This window comes from Camelus ferus, chromosome 17 (assembly GCF_009834535.1).
Source record: "Camelus ferus isolate YT-003-E chromosome 17, BCGSAC_Cfer_1.0, whole genome shotgun sequence".
Taxonomy (NCBI): domain Eukaryota; kingdom Metazoa; phylum Chordata; class Mammalia; order Artiodactyla; family Camelidae; genus Camelus; species Camelus ferus.
In genome coordinates, this window is record NC_045712.1 from 27,485,860 (window position 1) to 27,502,920 (window position 17,061).

The 17,061-nt window shown below is 60.7% G+C and overlaps 2 protein-coding genes across 13 annotated transcripts in view; both read right to left on the reverse strand.

The window, feature by feature from the left end:
• Positions 1–356: 356 nt before the first annotated feature.
• LOC116657169 (death domain-containing membrane protein NRADD-like) lies at positions 357–3,821 on the reverse strand. 2 transcript variants are annotated; one of them, XM_032458662.1, is made up of 5 exons: positions 3,606–3,821; positions 2,175–2,255; positions 1,324–1,513; positions 1,065–1,207; positions 357–967 (listed from the first exon to the last, which is right to left on the reverse strand). In XM_032458662.1, exons 2-5 carry the CDS (start codon positions 2,251–2,253, stop codon positions 648–650), a joined length of 732 nt encoding a protein of 243 aa, XP_032314553.1. In that variant the 5' UTR covers positions 2,254–2,255; positions 3,606–3,821; the 3' UTR covers positions 357–647. The 2 variants fall into 2 exon arrangements, with proteins under 2 accessions (XP_032314553.1, XP_032314554.1); XM_032458663.1 differs by having other exon boundaries at positions 2,175–3,821.
• Positions 3,822–3,975: 154 nt separating this feature from the next.
• Positions 3,976–17,061, reverse strand: part of NBEAL2 (neurobeachin like 2) — a 29,897-nt gene continuing 16,811 nt past the window's right edge. For 9 of the 11 annotated variants that reach the window (XM_032458636.1, XM_032458634.1, XM_032458632.1 and 6 more), the window contains 38 exons: positions 16,801–16,883; positions 16,592–16,684; positions 16,264–16,438; positions 16,003–16,136; positions 15,474–15,633; positions 15,158–15,260; positions 14,836–14,989; positions 14,592–14,750; positions 14,229–14,388; positions 13,970–14,055; positions 13,276–13,794; positions 12,473–12,651; positions 12,215–12,374; positions 11,858–11,995; positions 11,408–11,764; positions 11,172–11,321; positions 10,889–11,046; positions 10,647–10,771; positions 10,430–10,565; positions 9,787–9,947; positions 9,372–9,688; positions 9,166–9,261; positions 8,671–8,795; positions 8,447–8,587; positions 8,143–8,273; positions 7,920–8,029; positions 7,711–7,828; positions 7,514–7,611; positions 7,328–7,444; positions 6,598–6,687; positions 6,403–6,512; positions 6,063–6,235; positions 5,853–5,947; positions 5,486–5,602; positions 5,229–5,387; positions 5,004–5,152; positions 4,531–4,666; positions 3,976–4,446 (listed from right to left, as the gene is read on the reverse strand). In XM_032458636.1, coding sequence (XP_032314527.1) covers positions 4,345–4,446; positions 4,531–4,666; positions 5,004–5,152; positions 5,229–5,387; positions 5,486–5,602; positions 5,853–5,947; positions 6,063–6,235; positions 6,403–6,512; positions 6,598–6,687; positions 7,328–7,444; positions 7,514–7,611; positions 7,711–7,828; positions 7,920–8,029; positions 8,143–8,273; positions 8,447–8,587; positions 8,671–8,795; positions 9,166–9,261; positions 9,372–9,688; positions 9,787–9,947; positions 10,430–10,565; positions 10,647–10,771; positions 10,889–11,046; positions 11,172–11,321; positions 11,408–11,764; positions 11,858–11,995; positions 12,215–12,374; positions 12,473–12,651; positions 13,276–13,794; positions 13,970–14,055; positions 14,229–14,388; positions 14,592–14,750; positions 14,836–14,989; positions 15,158–15,260; positions 15,474–15,633; positions 16,003–16,136; positions 16,264–16,438; positions 16,592–16,684; positions 16,801–16,883 — 5,774 coding nt within the window. In that variant the 3' untranslated portion in view covers positions 3,976–4,344. The remainder of the gene's footprint in view (positions 4,447–4,530; positions 4,667–5,003; positions 5,153–5,228; positions 5,388–5,485; positions 5,603–5,852; positions 5,948–6,062; positions 6,236–6,402; positions 6,513–6,597; positions 6,688–7,327; positions 7,445–7,513; positions 7,612–7,710; positions 7,829–7,919; positions 8,030–8,142; positions 8,274–8,446; positions 8,588–8,670; positions 8,796–9,165; positions 9,262–9,371; positions 9,689–9,786; positions 9,948–10,429; positions 10,566–10,646; positions 10,772–10,888; positions 11,047–11,171; positions 11,322–11,407; positions 11,765–11,857; positions 11,996–12,214; positions 12,375–12,472; positions 12,652–13,275; positions 13,795–13,969; positions 14,056–14,228; positions 14,389–14,591; positions 14,751–14,835; positions 14,990–15,157; positions 15,261–15,473; positions 15,634–16,002; positions 16,137–16,263; positions 16,439–16,591; positions 16,685–16,800; positions 16,884–17,061) is intronic. The other 2 variants (XM_032458635.1, XM_032458642.1) reach the window with 2 other exon arrangements.

Below are 17,061 nucleotides of genomic sequence, written 5' to 3' on the forward strand. Positions count from 1 at the left end.
GCGGGCAGGCTTCCAGCCTCCCTTTGATGTTGGTCACAGCACAAGTCAGGAAAATGGTCTCAAACCTAAGGCCCCTTGGTGCCAACCTGAGAGTCAGGGGTGAGGGTAGGAGGTTGCCTACTGAACATGCCAATCTTTTTATTCTCCAGCAAAGGAAGCTAAAGTTCAGAAAGGTAAAATACTTCCTAACACGACTCAGCCAGTGAAGGCAGATGTGGGATGTGACTGCCATTCCGCCTCCAGAGCTCACACATCTGCAGGTGCACACTGCCAATTTAGGGGCTCCTCCTACCTTCTAGGGACCCTATCCTTTTTCTGGGCCTCTGCCGCCACATAGCCACCCACGGAGCCAGAAGTGCCAGGACAATAGTCCAAAGTTGCCTTTAATATGGGATACAAAAGTAGAAAGCAACAGTTGAGGCTAAGTAAGGGGAGGGGGACAGGACCATTCCTTACCACCAACCTTCCTGGAGGAAGGTAGGGTGAGGGGAGGTGAATGGTGGCTGGATCATCTGTGCCCCCCTGGCACAGAGCAGGCTGAGGTCACCAATGCCAGGAAGCCCGTGAAAGGGAAGGTGTATGAGATATGAGGGTGGTGGGGAGCACCAGAGCAGGTTCCGCGAGAGGCCGGGCTGTGGAAGCATCACTTACACCACAGAGCAGCCCTCAGCAAAGGGGCCCAGGACCCGGACCACATCTTCACGGCCCATGGCAGCCAGGGTGTCTGCTAGCACCCTGAGGGTGGCACTGCTGCCCTCTTGAACAGCCCAGTCTCTCAGCAGGGTGTAGGCTGGCACCTGGCTCTGGGCCATGGTCTCCACAGCCTCAGACCGGTAGCCCAGGCGGCTTGCCAGGCCCTGCCAGCCTTTGTCAGATTCGCCAGATGCCTCCAGGAGCTGCTCCACTTCCTCCTGCTGCTGCCGAGGGAGATGGAGGTAAAGCCGGCAGCCAAGCTCAGGATGTGGCCCTGAGGTTAGAGACATGAGGGGCACATGAGGGTCAGACAGGCTTTGTAGTGTGGCAGAGCTAGGATGAAGGACTATAGACTGGGGTAGAAGACTCACCCTGGCTGGGAGCACAGGGCTCCAGACCGCATGGAGAGTCCTGGAAGACAGTGCTATCCCCATGCATCTGATCCCTGTTGAAAGCCCCCAGCTCTGTAGTCCGAGCTTTGGCCAGTTGCTGTCTCTGTTTGTGTGAGCGCCAGCTGTGGGGAGCAGGGGGACCTGCCAGCCTGCTCCAGTCTTCACTGAGTCAGAGAAGGAGCTGGCTGGGAGTCCAGATGGGGAGAGGGTACCACAGGGCAATGCCCAGACCACCTACCACTTGAAGGCCACATAAGCGAGCAGACCGAGGACCACAGTGGCCAGGAGGGCACAGTAGACAGGGATGATGCTGCTCGAGGCCCCTGGAGGCTCAGGGGGGAATGGAGAGGAGGTGCCTGGGGCCAGGGCTCCCCCTGCCCCTACCCACACTCCTTCCCTATCCCTGTCGTGCTCCCTCCAGGTCTTACCTGTAGAGAAAAGGACAGACAAGATCAGGAGCAAGGAATCAAGGCGAGGGTCCCTAGGCAGCAGACATAGACTGCTAGAAAGACTTGAAATAATAGTCCCTACTATGTGAAGTCAAAAGCTCATACCATAGCATCGAAGATGACTAATTTGTTCCCCACACGTAGCTCCCACAGCCTCCTCTTTGTTCACCACCCTTGGACACCTAGCCCTTCCCTGATGCACCTCCTCTCAGGCTTCCAGACATCTGCTCATTGCTGGTCTACCGTCTCCATCTGACAACCTGGCAAGACTCTCCTCCCCTGGGAAGTCTTCCTTGAACTCTCCCAGCCTCTCCCTTTTCTGGCTCCTGGCACTAAATTGTGTCCGGTCTTTCCTACCAAGTCTGGACTGTGACAGGACACTGATTCACAGTTGGTCCCTGTGGGGGCCTCTGGGCACGGGAGATCTTGTAAATTTTTGCAAAATAAAGCTGAGCCAGAAGGCAAGTAAATGCTGCTGCTCACTTCTGCCTGTAGGCCAGCTGGTCCCCACAATCCAGTGCAGGCAAGGCACAAGAAACAGGGACTCCAGGGTCTGTGACTGGACTTGTGTGTGGCTGACCCACCTGTGTGCTACCCTCCTCTTACCCAATGCCCAAAATTTGGATCAAGAGGTGCTTACCCACATGGACCATGCCTTCCCTGTGGCTGGAGTTGTGAAGCATAGTTCTGCCAGCTAGTAGTGCTCCCAGGGGCTGCATCTCTTAGAGAAGAAGTTAAAATGTCATGGGCAGCGCCCAGGCAAAGGACCTGGGAGACTTACGCGTTCAGAAGGGTCTGTGTATAGGGACATGGGGGGAATTCCTCAGGCTTAAAGTCTGGAATCCCTTAGGGTAGTCTGTCCCACTTTCCTGGTTCACTTCATCCTGATTCACTCCAGGGCTGGGTACCCTCCATGTCCCCACTCACCAATCTAGACCAGTTTCCTCCAGGGTCAAATGGGGTGGAGGTGATGATAGAGCTGGCCGCAGCTGGAGGAGGCCAGGGTGCAGCTCAGCATGGAAAAGGGCACACTGGAAACCCCCCTGTCTCAGAGACCTTGGCAAACCCCTGGTCTGAGTCCAGGGATGGCAATAGGAGAACCAGGGAGACTCCCATCCCCATTCTCAGCCAGAGCCAGGTGGAGACTTAACTGGCTAGTAGGAAGCTCCCCAGAGTTCTCAGTACCAGCAGTTTCTGGAGTGACTATGTTCCCATTCCTGCCTCCAGGGTCAGTGTCCAGCCCTCACCTCCTGCTCAGAGGCTGGATGGGAGGGTACTCTGATGGGCTCAGCAAGGGTAGAGGGCATGTGGGCCCAGAGGACTCCTGGTCCTTTCTCATCTGGGAATTTGGAGAGGGTCTGGAGGCCAGAAACCTGAAGAAGAGGACCACTCAATCCCAGGAACTATCTCTACATGTAGGCTGATACCTGATACTGCTGGGACTGCAGGTCCTCAGGAGGCGTCCTGAGGCCTGGGGAGGAGACCCTGGTCTGGGCTAAGGAGGGGAAAAAGGATGGAGAAGAGACCTGGGGGAAGGCCCTTCAACTCCCCAACATCCACCACTCCACATCTGGCCTGGTCCAACCCAAGCATTCCAAACTCACTTCCCTGGGGAAAGTCACGGGCCCACGTGTGTGGCAAAGTCCAGTGTCGGCGAGTGAGTCTGGCACAGATTCTGTGGCGACCCTTGCCGTGTGAACGATGTGTACATTCGCGTTACTTACCACATAAGCGGCCCTTTCTGGATCCTGGTTGGCGGATTAGCCTGTGTATAGCGCTTGCAGAGAGCCAGGCCTTGTGTGTGTACCTGACCACCCCCACTCCCCAACACCCACGAGCTGCGGGATTGGAGCCTCTACCACACACACCCGTCTCCAGGTCCACAAAAGACGCACACACAACACCGCACACCCACACTGCCCTGGCTTCCAACACGCATCCTAACCCAGACGTCAGCACCATAATGGACAACATCCGCAGGACCTCTGGTCTGCAAGTGTGGGGCCTGGAGGCAGCCTTCAGCGCCTCCATCCAGGAAGACCCAGGACTCCGTCCCCAACCCGCTCCTGACCTGCAGCAGCCGACCCTCCGCAAGTCCCAGGATACGCTCAACCTGACGGAACGTGGCCTCCGAGCCTCGGGCCGGCGAGGAGGTCAGAGTGGAGTTCCTGGGTAGGCCAGGTTCTGCCCGCCGAGAGTGGGGAGGAAAGCTGGGAAGTGAAGGGGGCTGGACACCGAAGGGCGGGGCGGCACTGGAGGGCGGGGCCGCTCGCGGTCTTGCCCCACCCGGCTCAGGAACGTGTACATGCGCAGAAGTGAGTCCGAAGCCGCACCTGAGAAACCGCGGGCCGGGCCGAGCGGAGGTGACAAGTCTCCTTGGGACTTGAGCCCAGAGCAGGCTGAGACGCAACGCGCGCACGCATGCTCGGAGGCGGAACAGCTACAAAACTAGTCCAGGTTTATTGCTGAGATGGGAGAACGGGGGTGGGGGGTGCGCCCTTAGGATTAAGGCCACAGCCCGGCCCCTGTGCTACGGCGGGACGGGGCCCTGGGAGCCTGGATCCCCCTCCTCAGATTGTGCAAAAATGCTTGCGGCCACTGAGGCCAGTGCTAAGACTCTGGGCGGCCCCTCTGCCGGCGAGGGGCCGGACTTCCTGGAGTGACACCGCCCGCCAATCCCTGAGCTGGGCGGAGGTGGGGGCCCTGCCCACCCCCTGAGGCTGGGTGTCGCCTCCTCCTGTGGACTCCTGGGTGGGGCCTCGGAGGCGGAAACTGCTGGGGGCGGAGCTGCGCAGTGGGGCGCAGGGCTGTCAGCGGGCCTCTCCAGGGTTGTACTCTGTCTCCCCGGAGGACACCTGGGAGATGCGCCTCGAGGACCGCCACAGCTTCCGCGCGAACTGGCTACTGCGCACCTAGTAGGAGTAGGAGCAGGCTGGGGTCAGCCAGGACCGTCGCTCCCGGCCCTGTTCGAGGGGCTGGCCTGCCTGCATCCTCACCTCAGAGGGCTGCCCTGCGCCCACCACGATAAGCTTGCCGTCCTCCAAGCCCACGAGCACATGGCTGTGCTCCTTGGTCACAGCAACGCTGCGGATGGGCACCTTCATGGGCAGGGGAGGCGTGGCTGGCAGCAGTCTGCAGGGAGGGAGGGCATATGGATATATATGAACTCATGACTGCAAGGAAGCTTTGTATCCAGCAGATGTCCCTTCATTCTCCCATCTACCTCCTTATCCTCATTTGAAGGATGGCTTGTTTAAAATCGACACATAAAGAGATCCCCCACGAATGTGTGGCTAAGGGAGGCCCAGGATAAGATCACCCCCTGTGGAATGGGAGAACAGGTGACAGGCCTTGAAAAATGTGTGCACAGACATGTAAAGAGGGTGTGGGTCCACGGGGGCACCTCCCAGTGTCCTCTGCCAATGACCACCACCCTGAAGGACCATGAACCCGTAGTAGTGGGGCTCACTTGTTCAAGTGGAAGATGTGTAGGGCACACTGGGCCGTGCCCAGCAGAACAAAGTCCTCCGTCACCGCAAGGGCTGTGGGCTGCTCCACCAGGGGCAGTGAAGCTCTCAGCCTCCCATTCACCGAGTACAGGTGCAAGGAGTAGGTGACCTGGAGGAAGCAGGAGGTATCAGCAAAGACAGAACCCCAACCACCCCTATCTTGGCTGGGTGCCCTTTTTCCTTACCTGAGCCCCCAGACGCTCCCGCGCTGAGCTCTGCACCACAATCTGGCCCTCTGACCCCAGCGCCAGGTAGGACACAGGTCCAGGCAATGTGGCCCCAGGGGGCCTTAGTGCTGCTACAAACTGGCCACGGCGTACAGTATGGATGATCACAGTTCCATCCTGCAGGAAAGCAGCTTAGGGTGCGAGGCAGAGGTGTCTGGGCTTCAGGGGCAGTGCCCAGCAAACTCAGCCTCCCCCGGGCACAGGCAATCACACACCTCAGATCCAGAGACCGCCATGTCGAGTTCAGTGCTGATGGCCACACAGCTCACTGCAGCTTCGTGCCCATATAGGATCTGCACAGGCTTTGATGCCAGCCCCACTGAGAGACCACCCTGTGGAGAACACCAGCGCTGGCTCAGGACTGGGGCATCCCACTACCTTGGCCCCTGAGTGAGAAGGCTAAAGCTCACGAAAGCGAAGGCCTTGTCCAAAGCCAGAGAGCTGGAGGGCTGCGGAGCTCCAGACTTGCTTATGGTAGCAGGGGGAGGGGAAGAGAGGAGGGCAGGGCTAGAGGCCAACTGAGGGGCAGATGGACAGCAGGGTTGGACTGTGGGGGCCCCATGGGGCTTCCACCTGGCACACCTGTTGCAGGAGCCGCCACACCATGCACGTGGTGTCCCGGGAGCCTGAGATGAGGTAGATGCCACAGGAGTCCAGTGCAAGGCAGGTTACTACATCTGCATGGGGGGAGGGGAGGGCAGGGTACAAGCAGAGCAGAGCAGTTACCCCTCCCTGGCCAGCCTCGGAACCCTACTCCCACCTGCACAGCCCTAGCTCCAAGGCTGCCCATACCAAGGTGGCGGCTGAGCTGGTTCAGCAGCTTGCCCCGGGGTAGCGCAGTCACTCGCAGGCTGCAGTCCCAATGGCCACCACTGAACAGCAGCTTCCCGTCGGGGGCCACCGCCAGAGCTTGCCCACTTACGCCACTGCCTGGCACCCACGGGCCGCTCAGCAGTCGCTGCGTCCTGACCCAGTGAGGAGGACCACAGGTAAGGCAAGGCCACATAGGGGACCCAGGCCCTCAGAGACCATGGCCAGAGCCTGCAGATGGCCTGCATTTTGATTGGGTGGGGAGACAACTCTGGGTGCGGGGTAGTTACAGCCCACCCCTGCCCACAGCCCTCTGTCCTACTTGGGATTGCCCATGGTGGGGTCTTTGCTGAAGCTGAAGTAGTTGCTTATGTTGCGGTCATAGGGCAGCCAGCTGTGGGTGCCCAGCAGCCCACTGGCACTCACAGTGACCTGCAGGTGAGAGGGGGCAGAGGTGGGTTTGGGCAGAGTCAGAGACGGGGTAGAGCTGAGGTGGAGCCCGGCCCAGTGCACTTACCAACAGGTCTGGGGAGCCCTGGGTGATGAAGGAGTGGGGCTGCCGGTGGGGAACCAGAGCCAGTACGAGGGGCACGCCCTCACTGATGACCTGCAGGGGGAGTGTGGGGCTAGCTGGTGCCTGAGCAATCAGCGGGGGCTCCCACTACACTACCTGCTCCCTGGAGCACCACTCTGTCCCTTGGTCTCAGCCGCCAGGAGTCACAGACTAGGTGCCATAGAGGCAGAAGTCCCTCTGAGAAACAGGCATCAGAGACCAGTGGGCCTTCAGGAAGGCACCTCAGAAAGTAAGTAAGAAACCAAACAGGATGGACAAGGAGGACCCTTCTAGGGTCTCAAGCTCAGTTTCAACCTTAGTCCTCCCACCCCATCACTCCATGTCCCCCAGCCTGCTTGCAGGAGCAGAAAAGAGCCTAAACACATCAGGCCTGGGGGCACTCTGGGCTGCAGGCAGGGAGGTAAGGGAGAGTAACCCAGGCCAGATTTCTTCCTTCTTGTCTCCCTAAGGATGGTCAGATGAGTCAACACCATGTCCTAGCCCTCCCTCCTGAAGAATGCACCCCCCCAACACCTCTCCTATCTTCTCTGATGTCTACCTCTTTTTCTAAGATGTCTTAGTATCAGTGACCTTGATTTAGGTTTTCCACCTGCCCCAAAGGGTTGGTAAAGACAGTGGGATTAAATGCATTTCACACAGAACAGAAGGAAGTTGAGGCCCTGCCTCCTCTTACCTCTGCAAAAAAGGCCTTGAGCTGGTCTAGGTGCTGGAAGATGCTAGGTGAGTTAGTGTCCAGACGTGCAAAGCGTTGGGCTGCTTCCTCAGCTGAGAGCCGTGCCGGATGTGGCTCCTGCGGACAATGGTCGGTCAGCACTGTGGCCTGGGCATCCCGGGCCACTGTCTTCCAAGCCAGCCTTACCTTCAGCAGCTGACAGGGAGTCTGCCCAAAGTTGCTGATAATGCCCTCCAGAGCCTTCCGTTCCCGCTCATCTGCCACTTGGTCCAGGTCCACAGCCCCTGAGCAGGAAGGCAGGGTGGTCAGGACTCCCTCTATGCCCTTTGCGTTCATGCCTCCTCTGTACCCCGGCCCCCACGTGAGTCCAGGGCACTGCTCACCCTCATAGGTGCAGTAATAGAAGACGTTGAGGGCCTCTTCCGCGGCTGGACCCCGCTGTTTGTAGCCAAAGATGAGGTCGATCCACTGGTGCAGGTGGGCAGACACATACTCTGACTCCTGGGAGTGACAAAGGGGCAGTCAGTCCAGGGACAGCTGACCATCACCCCACCCCTCAACCTGGCTGCCCGCCTGTGTGTGCTCATCTCACCAGAGCCCGGCGGTGCTGCTGGATGAAGTCTTCAGGAGAGCTGGCCCACGGGGGCAGCACCACGTCTCCCACCTTCTCGTTGGTCAGCTGGAGGCAGCCCAGGTCAAAGCCTGGCACAGAAGACTGGGTCAGCTGTCTGGCTGCGCCATCTTCATCTGCTCCCTGGCCACCCCCAGCCTGTGCGCTCCGTCCCCATGCCTCCCACCCCAACGCCAGCTCTTACCGTTCTGGTTCTCTAGGAAGTCCGGAAAGTAGAAAAACTCTGGGATGAGCTCCTTCACATCGGCTGGACTCTCCAGGCGGGCCTGCCAGGCTGCCGCCACCGAGTGGAACTGCCGGTCAGAGCAGTCAAAGCTGGGGAGGGGCACGGGCCAAAGTGAGGAGGGGCGAAGGGGGACACGGAGGGAGAAGTTGTGGCTGCAGGAAAGCAGGGAGCCAGAGAGCCTGGGGTGCCTGGAAAATCTGCCTCTTCCCTTCACTGCCCAGCCCCGCCCCACATGATCTGCCCACCCCGCCCGGGGCCGCACCGGCCACTCTGCAGCTGGACGTGCAGGGAGGTGAAGGGTTCCACACGGATGAGGTAGTGCATCACGCCTGCCGCGTTGGAATAGTGGGTGCCATAGTGGAACTTGTCAATGGTGCCTGCTGGGTCCTCGAAGCTCTCATACCTGAGGACACAGTTGACGGAGTCAGCAGAAGGCCACCCCTTGTCCCTCCCAGCTCCTGAGCCCAGCCTTGTCCACACACTCACTTCTCCCTCACGAGCTGGGCATGCTTGGGGTTCACCACACCGATGGGTTTGGACAGGTCCCGGAAGACGGCTGGGTTGCTGAGGTCCAAGGCTGGGGACACGTAGTCCTGTAGGACCCAGGGGAACTGGCCGCCCACCCAGGCAAGAGCTGCATGAGGGTCCTGATGGCCTCCCTGCCACCCTGCCCTGCCCTCACCCTCGCCCTCAGGAAGATGGGCAGAGCCCAAGGGTCAGGTCAAACCATGTGGAGGGGCTGCAGGGGAGCAGGAGGGACTGCCTGGGACAGGATTCCCTTCACGGAAAACAGAGGCCAGGACGGGAGGAGAGTAGGGCTGGGTGTGTGTGGGGAGGGGGTGGCAGGGAACAGAGGCCAGGTCTCAGGCAGCACCTGCCTAGGATGAAGCTGAGAGCTCGGCCCACCATCAGTGCTCATACTTGGGTGAACCGGGGCTGGCAGAATAGAGGGGCAGGGTGGAGGCGGGAGCAAGCCCTCACCACAGGGTACTGAGATAAGTCATTGTAGGTCCGCCCCGCGATGGTGTTGAGTTGCATCAAGTACTCGAAGTTGGAGATCTCACGCTGTACCCATTTCTGGGAGGCAAGGCCAGGGGTAGGCAAGAGGTGAGCCAGTTGGGCTGCCAGCACTCGAACCAATCACAGGGCCCTGACCTCACCCGCTCCTCACACTCCAGGGCTCTCACCTGGGTAAGGCCTGAGGCGCGCAGCATCTCCTGGGGGGAGCGGCTGCTCAGGTAGCCTTGGGTAGGGGGTCGTAGGCGCAGGAGCAACGAGTACACCTGGTTCCGTACCTGGGTGTGGGGCGGGATGGGGCAGGGCTGGGGCCTGGGGGCCTGGAAAGGAGATGAGGCTGCGGCCCCGCCCACCTTGCACGGGAAGTTGAGGAAGTAGTTGGCCTGATCAATAAAGAAGAGCTCAAGTGCTGAGCGGCGCAGGTTGAAACGCCGTAGGTGGACCTCGCGCAGCTGGGCCAGTGGGCGCCGGAAGTCATGGCCGATGCCTGTGGGGACAGACAGCGAGTGCAGGAGCCAGTCGCCCTGGCCCCACCAGACCCCAGCAACCCCTGCTGTCCCTCCAAGCAGCTCCATCAGAACGCACCTTCCTCAGTTTCGACACGCTCAGTGCTGCCATCATAGAAATACACGTGCTGTGTGGTGACCTCCAGCAGCCCTGGGACCACAGCTACCACCGTGACCAGTTGGCACTCAGCTGACAGCACCAGCTTCTCATGCTGCTCGTCCAGTTCTGCTGCCTCCAACCTGGGGGCCAGAACCCACTTCAGGTACTAGGCCCTGGGACCCCCTTCCCAACAAGTCCAGGGACCACACTCCCAGAGTGCCACCAACTCATGAGGTACATGGCTCATGACTCCCAGGGGAGAGGGAGGAGCTGCCCAGGGTCCAGACTGGCCAGAAAACTGGGCCTCTGAATGCCAGGACATGGACTCCTGTCCCCAGCTTCTCCTCGCTCAGCCTGTGCCCACTCCCATCGGCCCCTGTCCTGGTCTGGTTTGTGTTTCTCAGTCCTGCTCTGGGGTGCCTAGCCAGGGAAGAGCTACCATCTATCCGGGTAGACAGCTCTGCCCAACCCCTCTCTTGATTTTGGACCATCATTTCAGGGCGTTCAGTGCTGCAGCAGGAGAGGAAATGGATTCAGGAATCAATTCCACTGCCTGAATGCACACACTGGAGCAGACCACTTGTCCCGCCACCCCCCACAACTCTGTCCCAGCCCCACTCACGCCATCTCCAGTGCAGCCAGATCATCCTCGCCCAGCTGGTCTTCCTGCAGCTCCTCGGGTAGGGTGCTGACTTTGGCCTCTTTGGTCACTGCTAGAGGCAGCGAGGCCTCCTCGGTGGGTGTCAGAGGAGCCTCACCTGCAATGAGCCCAGTGGTGCTCAGCCAGAGCTAGGCAAGACAGGGCATATGACGTTGGATGACTCAGCACACCCTCTCACCCAGGTTGTCGCGTAAGGCGCTGGCTTCCTGGTGAGGGTTGAAGTTGTGGTTGGGCACCAGCTTCAGACGCATGCGCGAATATGTCTCGGCACTGGACAGCTTCCAGCGGGGGGCCGGAGGGTCCCTATAGATATGTTCCCAGTGGTGGTCATGAGTAGGGGGCAGAAGTCTGTAGACCCTCTCTGTTATTCCCAGGCTTCACCCTCAAGGCACCCTCCTGGCCCCCCCAAACCTCGCCCACCTCAGGGCCCAGGCCCCACAGGGGCTAGAGAGCTGACGCCACAGCGCCCCCCAGTGGAGCAGGGCGGTAGAGTGCTGCGTTGCCTGTTGTTTTAGCGCCGCTGCATAGCGCAGCCCCTCCAGGCGCGCCCGCCGCTGCGCAGGTTCCAGCACCAGCTCCTGGGGGGTTGGAGGAAAAGGTGAGTCCCTTCCTGTACTGCCCCCGTTTCTCCACCCTGTCCCGTCAGCCGTGCCCTGGGTAAACAAGTGGAGCAGCTCCCCGTCCCCCACCTCGGGCCGCACACCTGGAAGGCCCGACGGCTGTGCGCCCGTTCCCGCTGGCGCCGCTGCCCACTGCTCATGAGCATGTCGTAGCAGGTGTTCCAGAAGCCCGACATGAGGTCATGGCTCTTAGCATAGGTGTCCATTTCGAACTGCGACATGGTGGGCTGCACCTGGTGGATCGGACAGGGAGAGGAGACCAGTGCTCGATGTGGGTCCCAGCCTCCACTTTTCTTCCCGTGCCCCTACCTCCAGGCACCTGCTTGTCGATGAAATGACGCCATTCGGGGGTGGCACAAAAGGCCTGGAAGTCCTCGAAGAAGGTAGGGCTGCCGTTGGTGGGCGGCAGGGAAGGCAGCCCCCACTGAAGCCCCAAGGGCCCGTAGGCACGGTCCAGCAGCGTGCGCACCAGCGGCACCAGCCATGAGCATCGCTCCGCAGCGGCGACTGCAGCGGGGCGCTCCTGGTCCCCAGGGGGAGTCCCTGAGGGTGGGGTGTTAAGCGCCCGTGCCAGAGCCGCCTCCAGCTTGGAGAGCACATAGCAGGCCTCCTCCCGGCGCATGGGCACTGCGGTCTGCAGCAGCGCGTGCAGTTTCACATAGGCCTGGGCGTGCAGCTGGGGATGGAAGGGGTGTGGGTGGCACCAGTCACTCCTAGAACTCCCTACACCCATCACACCCCCCTCCTTTCACACCCACCCTGTGCTCACCTGTGGGTCCTCCAGCAGGATGTAGCCAAGCACGAGGCGCAGGCCAATCTGTGCCATCTCTCGGAGATCCGCGGTGCCATTGGCCAGGTGTGGCCAAGCTCCCAGACGATCAAGCAGGCTGCACACACCTTCAAAGAGCTGCCATACGCCACATATTCCAGGCAGCCATCACCAAAGGAGGCCAAGAGCCCATGGAGAGAGAGCAAGGTAAGGTTTGGGCTGGGGGCCAGAGAGGTTTGAACATACAGACAAACCTAGGCTCACAGACACCCAAGCTACACGTGTGCACTCATCCACCTCCCAGACACCCTCAGGCGCATGTCAACGTGGTACTCATGCCCCTCCGAGCTGTTGTACCTTCTCACTCCACAGCTCCTGGTTACCGTGGCCCTCCGCGCACAGAAAGTCCTGCAGCAGGCGCAGCAGCCAAAGTGCATGCTGGGTGAGGCTAGCCAGGACCCCAAGGGAGGCCTCTCTGATGTCAGTCAGGGCTGATTCCAGCATCATCTCCAGGAGGCTGGGGTTGGGCAAGGGACTCAGGTGTCTCCCTGACCACCTTCCTGGCCCCTGAGGAATTCCCCCAAGGACCTGCTCCCTCCCGAGTCACCCCCTCACCTACGCTTGATGCAGTCTGGTGGGCGCACAAGCGTGGCTGAGGCCCCCAGCTGAGTGAGCACAGAGAAGACCTGGCCGCGCTCCCGCCAGGCAGCCTCATCACTGCCATCCACGCCCCGCCAAGTCACCGAGAACAGCACGTTGGTGAGTAGGTTGCAAAGCTCCTCCTCACAAGTTTGCTGTAGGCACAGTGGGTGTGTGGGGTGTGGAATGGAGAGGGAGGGAATCACTGACCCCCCCCCCCACTATCCCTGTTCAGCACCTCCACCTGCCCACTAGTAGGGAAGGCAGAAGGCAGAGCCTTTGGTCAACAGCCAAGATGGCCCGGCACTGAGGACCTAAAAGAATGGTGTGGCCCTCAGCCACTGCCTGAATTTCAGGGAGGATATGGGGATTCCAGAGACTCCCAGGAGGAGATGAGACAGTTCACACACAGGGTTACCCCACAGTCCTCACAGGCCTCAAGGACTGTCCTGGAATTCTCTAGAAGAATGCCATAAAATAAGCAGAGGCCCATCCCCAGACCTGGAAAGCCCAATGTAGGACCCTTACAGCAATGCTGCCCATGGGCCCTGTAAATTCCCTGCCCCACAGGCTCCCTTGAGGGCCTCCTGAAGCCTGGCTAATGCCCCCAACTCAGTCTCAACATGACTTGCTCTGTCCCAGGACCCCCCTCCCCAGAACACACTGCAGATGAAAGCTACAAGAGGGCAGCAGTGGGGACACCCCTTTGGAAAGGCCACACTGCCTGCCGTGTGCCCTCCCTTGGTGCCAGGCAGTGGTGGAGAGTGAAACCGCCTCACCTGAGGGTTACTGGTATTAGAGGTGTCATCCCCACTGATGGTGGGCTCTGGCAGGCTGCCATCCTCCAGCACATTGGAGAGACTGGAACTGTGGCGACCATGGGCAGCAGGGAAGGGCCGGGGCCCATCCAGTGGGGAAGGTGTGCCAGGCTGGCTGGCTGGCGTCAGAGTCCCACTGCCGCTGCCGCTGCCACCACCAGCAGTGTTGCCTGAGCCCACACTGGCCCGTTCCAGGCCCAGCTCAAAGGGTGTGCAGAATGGGGAGAGAGCATGGTAAAAGGCATCAGGGTCAGGGCAGGGGACCTCTGAGGGCAGGAAGACGTCCGAAGGCTCAGGTGACTCAGTGGGTGGCTTGTGTAAGGCTGGCTCCGGGGAGGTGGGTGGCTCAGGAGAAAAGGGCAGGGGACTGCTGGCTGTGACAGCTTCCAGGACAAACAGCCGGGTTAGCACGTCTTGCCAGCCAGCCTGTCGGGCCAGCAGCCGCACTATGTCTGGCTGTCCGTAGATGAGGTGGAAGAGCTGCCGGGCCAGGGCACAGCAAGTGAGGGACTCATCGACAGCCTGTCCCAGACCCTCCTCCTGGGGCCCTTGTTGGGGAGGCCTCCAGAGACCTCTCATCACAAGCAGGCAAAGTCAAGTCCTCAGGGTAGGAGCCACCCCCCAGCCCTTGACAAAGCTTTCACTTCCCACTCACCTGACGACAAATGTCCAGGCGGACGCTGAGGTCTGCCTGGAGGGACAGCTGCACCACAGCCAACAGATCTGAGAGGTTCAGGCAATCTGGGAGGACGGCCAGAAAGGGCTTGAGGGACTGACCCCAGAAGGGGGCCATGCTCCCTGACTGGCTCAGCCTTGGCCCCTGTACCAACACCTCCCCTGTTCCCACCTGCCCCGGTTCCTGGATCCAAGTCACCCCTCCACCTGCCTGCCTCTTGGCCCCAACCAGGCTGTACCTGCCCCCAGGAACAGCCTGTAGAGCCCCTGGCAGAGCTGCAGGGAAACGGCCCCCTCGGGCAGGCAGGCGACAAGACCCTGGAGACCATAATCTCGTAGCCGAAGCCGCTGGCGGCTGCGCTCAGGTAAGCGCTCATTCTGCTGCAGTCTGCGCAGGATCTGTGCGGGGGTCGTTGCAGGGGTGAGTTTCAGCATAGGGAAGGAGTTACTGTAGGAGGGGAAGTCACCTAGCAGGTGTGTGGCTCCAAGACAGGCCTGCAAAGGCAGCTTCATCTGCCAGTTTGGAGGCCAGCTACACCTCCTTGGACTCAGGCAGGGGCCCCAGTGAATGGGATGCCAAGTAGGGGGTGAGCTGGGTGTACCTTGCAGACTCGGTCGGGCAGCAGGGGCATGGACCTTGGCCGCACCAGCAATGCCAGCAGCACCTCAAGGTTCCCTGGCTCCAGCAGAAAGACAGCCAAAGACTCCTGTGCTGGTGAGCCCTGCAGCAGGGCCAGCAGCAGGTCCAGCGCACCCACCACCTGGAGATACAAAGTCTCACACTGAGCTGGGCCCCCACAACATGGTCCACCCTCCACCCCTCACCCTTGCCCACCTCCAGCCTACCTGGCCATCGTCACCCGCAGCCGCCAGAAAGTTCAGCACCACCTGCAGGTCATCAGCGGAGGAGCTCCGCACTAGGAACTCCCGCGCCAGGCCCAGGAGTGAAGTCTGCACCGTGCGCAGGTCATCAGCCGCTAGGGGGCGCTCCCGCTGTGGGCTGAGCAGGTCCCCACAGGCACACGCATCCAGGGCAGGGAGAACACAGGAGCATGGAGAGGAGAACAGGGGACGTGGGCAGGTGAGCTGGAGGACTCAACAGCCCTGTCCGCAAGGCCAGAGGCTGTGGTGTCAGCACCCCCGGCCCATCTGCCCCAACCAGCCTCACCTGTAGTGGGTGCGCAGGGCATCGAGGATGAACTGGACCCCATACTTCTTCCGCAGCTTCTGTCTGTGCTCACGGACTATGCTAGAGACGTACTGGATGTGGCCTAAGTGGGCATCAGCAGAGAGCTCAGGCCACCAGGCTGAGCTGGATCTCTTCCTCCTCCAGGACAGGGCTATGCCCCTGCCAAACCCTCAAGGGAGAGTCATGCTCCCCTCAGACGCCTCAGGGCAGATGTGCCCCTCAGATCACCCAGACCAGGGTTATGAGTTCTCAGAACTTCCACCACCACCCTGCCTGGCGGCATCCCCTCACCTACCTAGGCGCACAGCAAAGTCGCTGAGGGTCCAGAGGTGAAAGTTGAAGAGCAAATGCTGGTAGAGCAAGTACAGGAGGGGCCCACTGCCCTCGGCTGCCACCTGCTCCATCAGCAGCTGGGCGGACATGAGCACATTCATGTCCATGGCCCAGCTGGGGACCTGGGTGGGGAGGAGCTGGGGTGAGATGTCAGGTCCTGCCTGCCGCTCTCAGGCCTCCCAGCTTCCACCCTGCCCTTTACCGGCAGATACGAGCATCCTGCCTGCTCAGAACCCTTCAGTGGCTCCCTGCCTTCTCTGAAATACAAGCTCCCAGCCTGCTGTGCAGGTGCCGGGCCCCAGACTAGGCCGGTACTTCTCTTAGACCCTCTGGTCAAACCCTGCCCAGACTTTCAAGGCCCTGTTCAGATGCCACCCTTCTCAGGAGGCTCTCCCTGGCCAATGGCTTCAGGTTCCCCTTCTTGGTCCTCACAACCAGTCCCCTTCATCAGACAGGGCAGCCCCCTCCCCACCTGTCCCAGAGGACCCCACCTTGCGCAGGAGGGCTCCAATGATAGCAGGCCCCTGGCACTGCACCAGGCTCTCCTGGTTCACAGCATGGCCCTGCAGGAAGTTCCGCAGCATCAGCAGAAAGGCAGCCACTGCATTTCTCTCCATCCGCTCCTCTACCACCACCAGGAAGGGGACAGATGTGCGTCAAGGGCCTGCCAGTGGCCACAGAGACCTCAAGCACTCCAGCCCCCCACCATGCCAAGATCTCCTCCCCCCAACTCAGGCACCAGGAACACTTACCTGAGGACTTGCCCAGCGGGAGGAGCAGGCCCTGGGTGTTGTGGCTGGAGGTCAGTTCGGGCCCCACAAGGTCGTGTGTTTCTGCGGGACCAGCCTCAGCCTCCTGGGGCTGTGCAGCCACTCGCTCCAGCAGGGGCAGCAGGGCACCCATGCCTCCCACACAATTCACCACATCCTGGGGGTGGGGGGCCACAGTGAGAGGGCAGCACCCACCCATTTCCTGCCCCACGAGACCCTCGAGCCTGGGGACCTGGGTCTCCCCAAGACCTTCCAGGATACATGCTACTCCCCAGCCTGCCCTGCACACACCGCCAGCATGAGCACACACCTTCACGTCCCAGGTCTCTACCCTGTGGCCCGTCAGGCGGCCATCTAGCCCGTGACCAGGGGACAGGTCCAGGCAGATGTTGTTCTTACAGGCCTGGGGACAGGGGGTGAGCAGGCAGCAAGGGTCAGTGGGGGAGGGGGTGGCAGACAGAGGGTGGGAGCCAAGGGGAGGGAGTGGGGTTGAGCCAACTGCCCCCGGCCCCACAACACCTGAGGTGAATAATGGAGGAGCAGCTTGGTGCCAAGCTCATGCAGTTCACCGTCGGGCTTGAAGGGTGCTGTCTCATTGGGCCCTGGGGGGTGGGAAGGGGCTTCAGACCTGGCTGGGCTTCCGGCTAAACCCCACTTAGAGCCCGCCTCTTCTCTGCCTGATCAGAGGAAAAAACCCCAGGGACCCCTTCTCCCCACTGGACCCCTAGTTTCTGGCCTGGGCACTTTGTAAGCCCTAACCACCAGGTTTTGGGACAACGG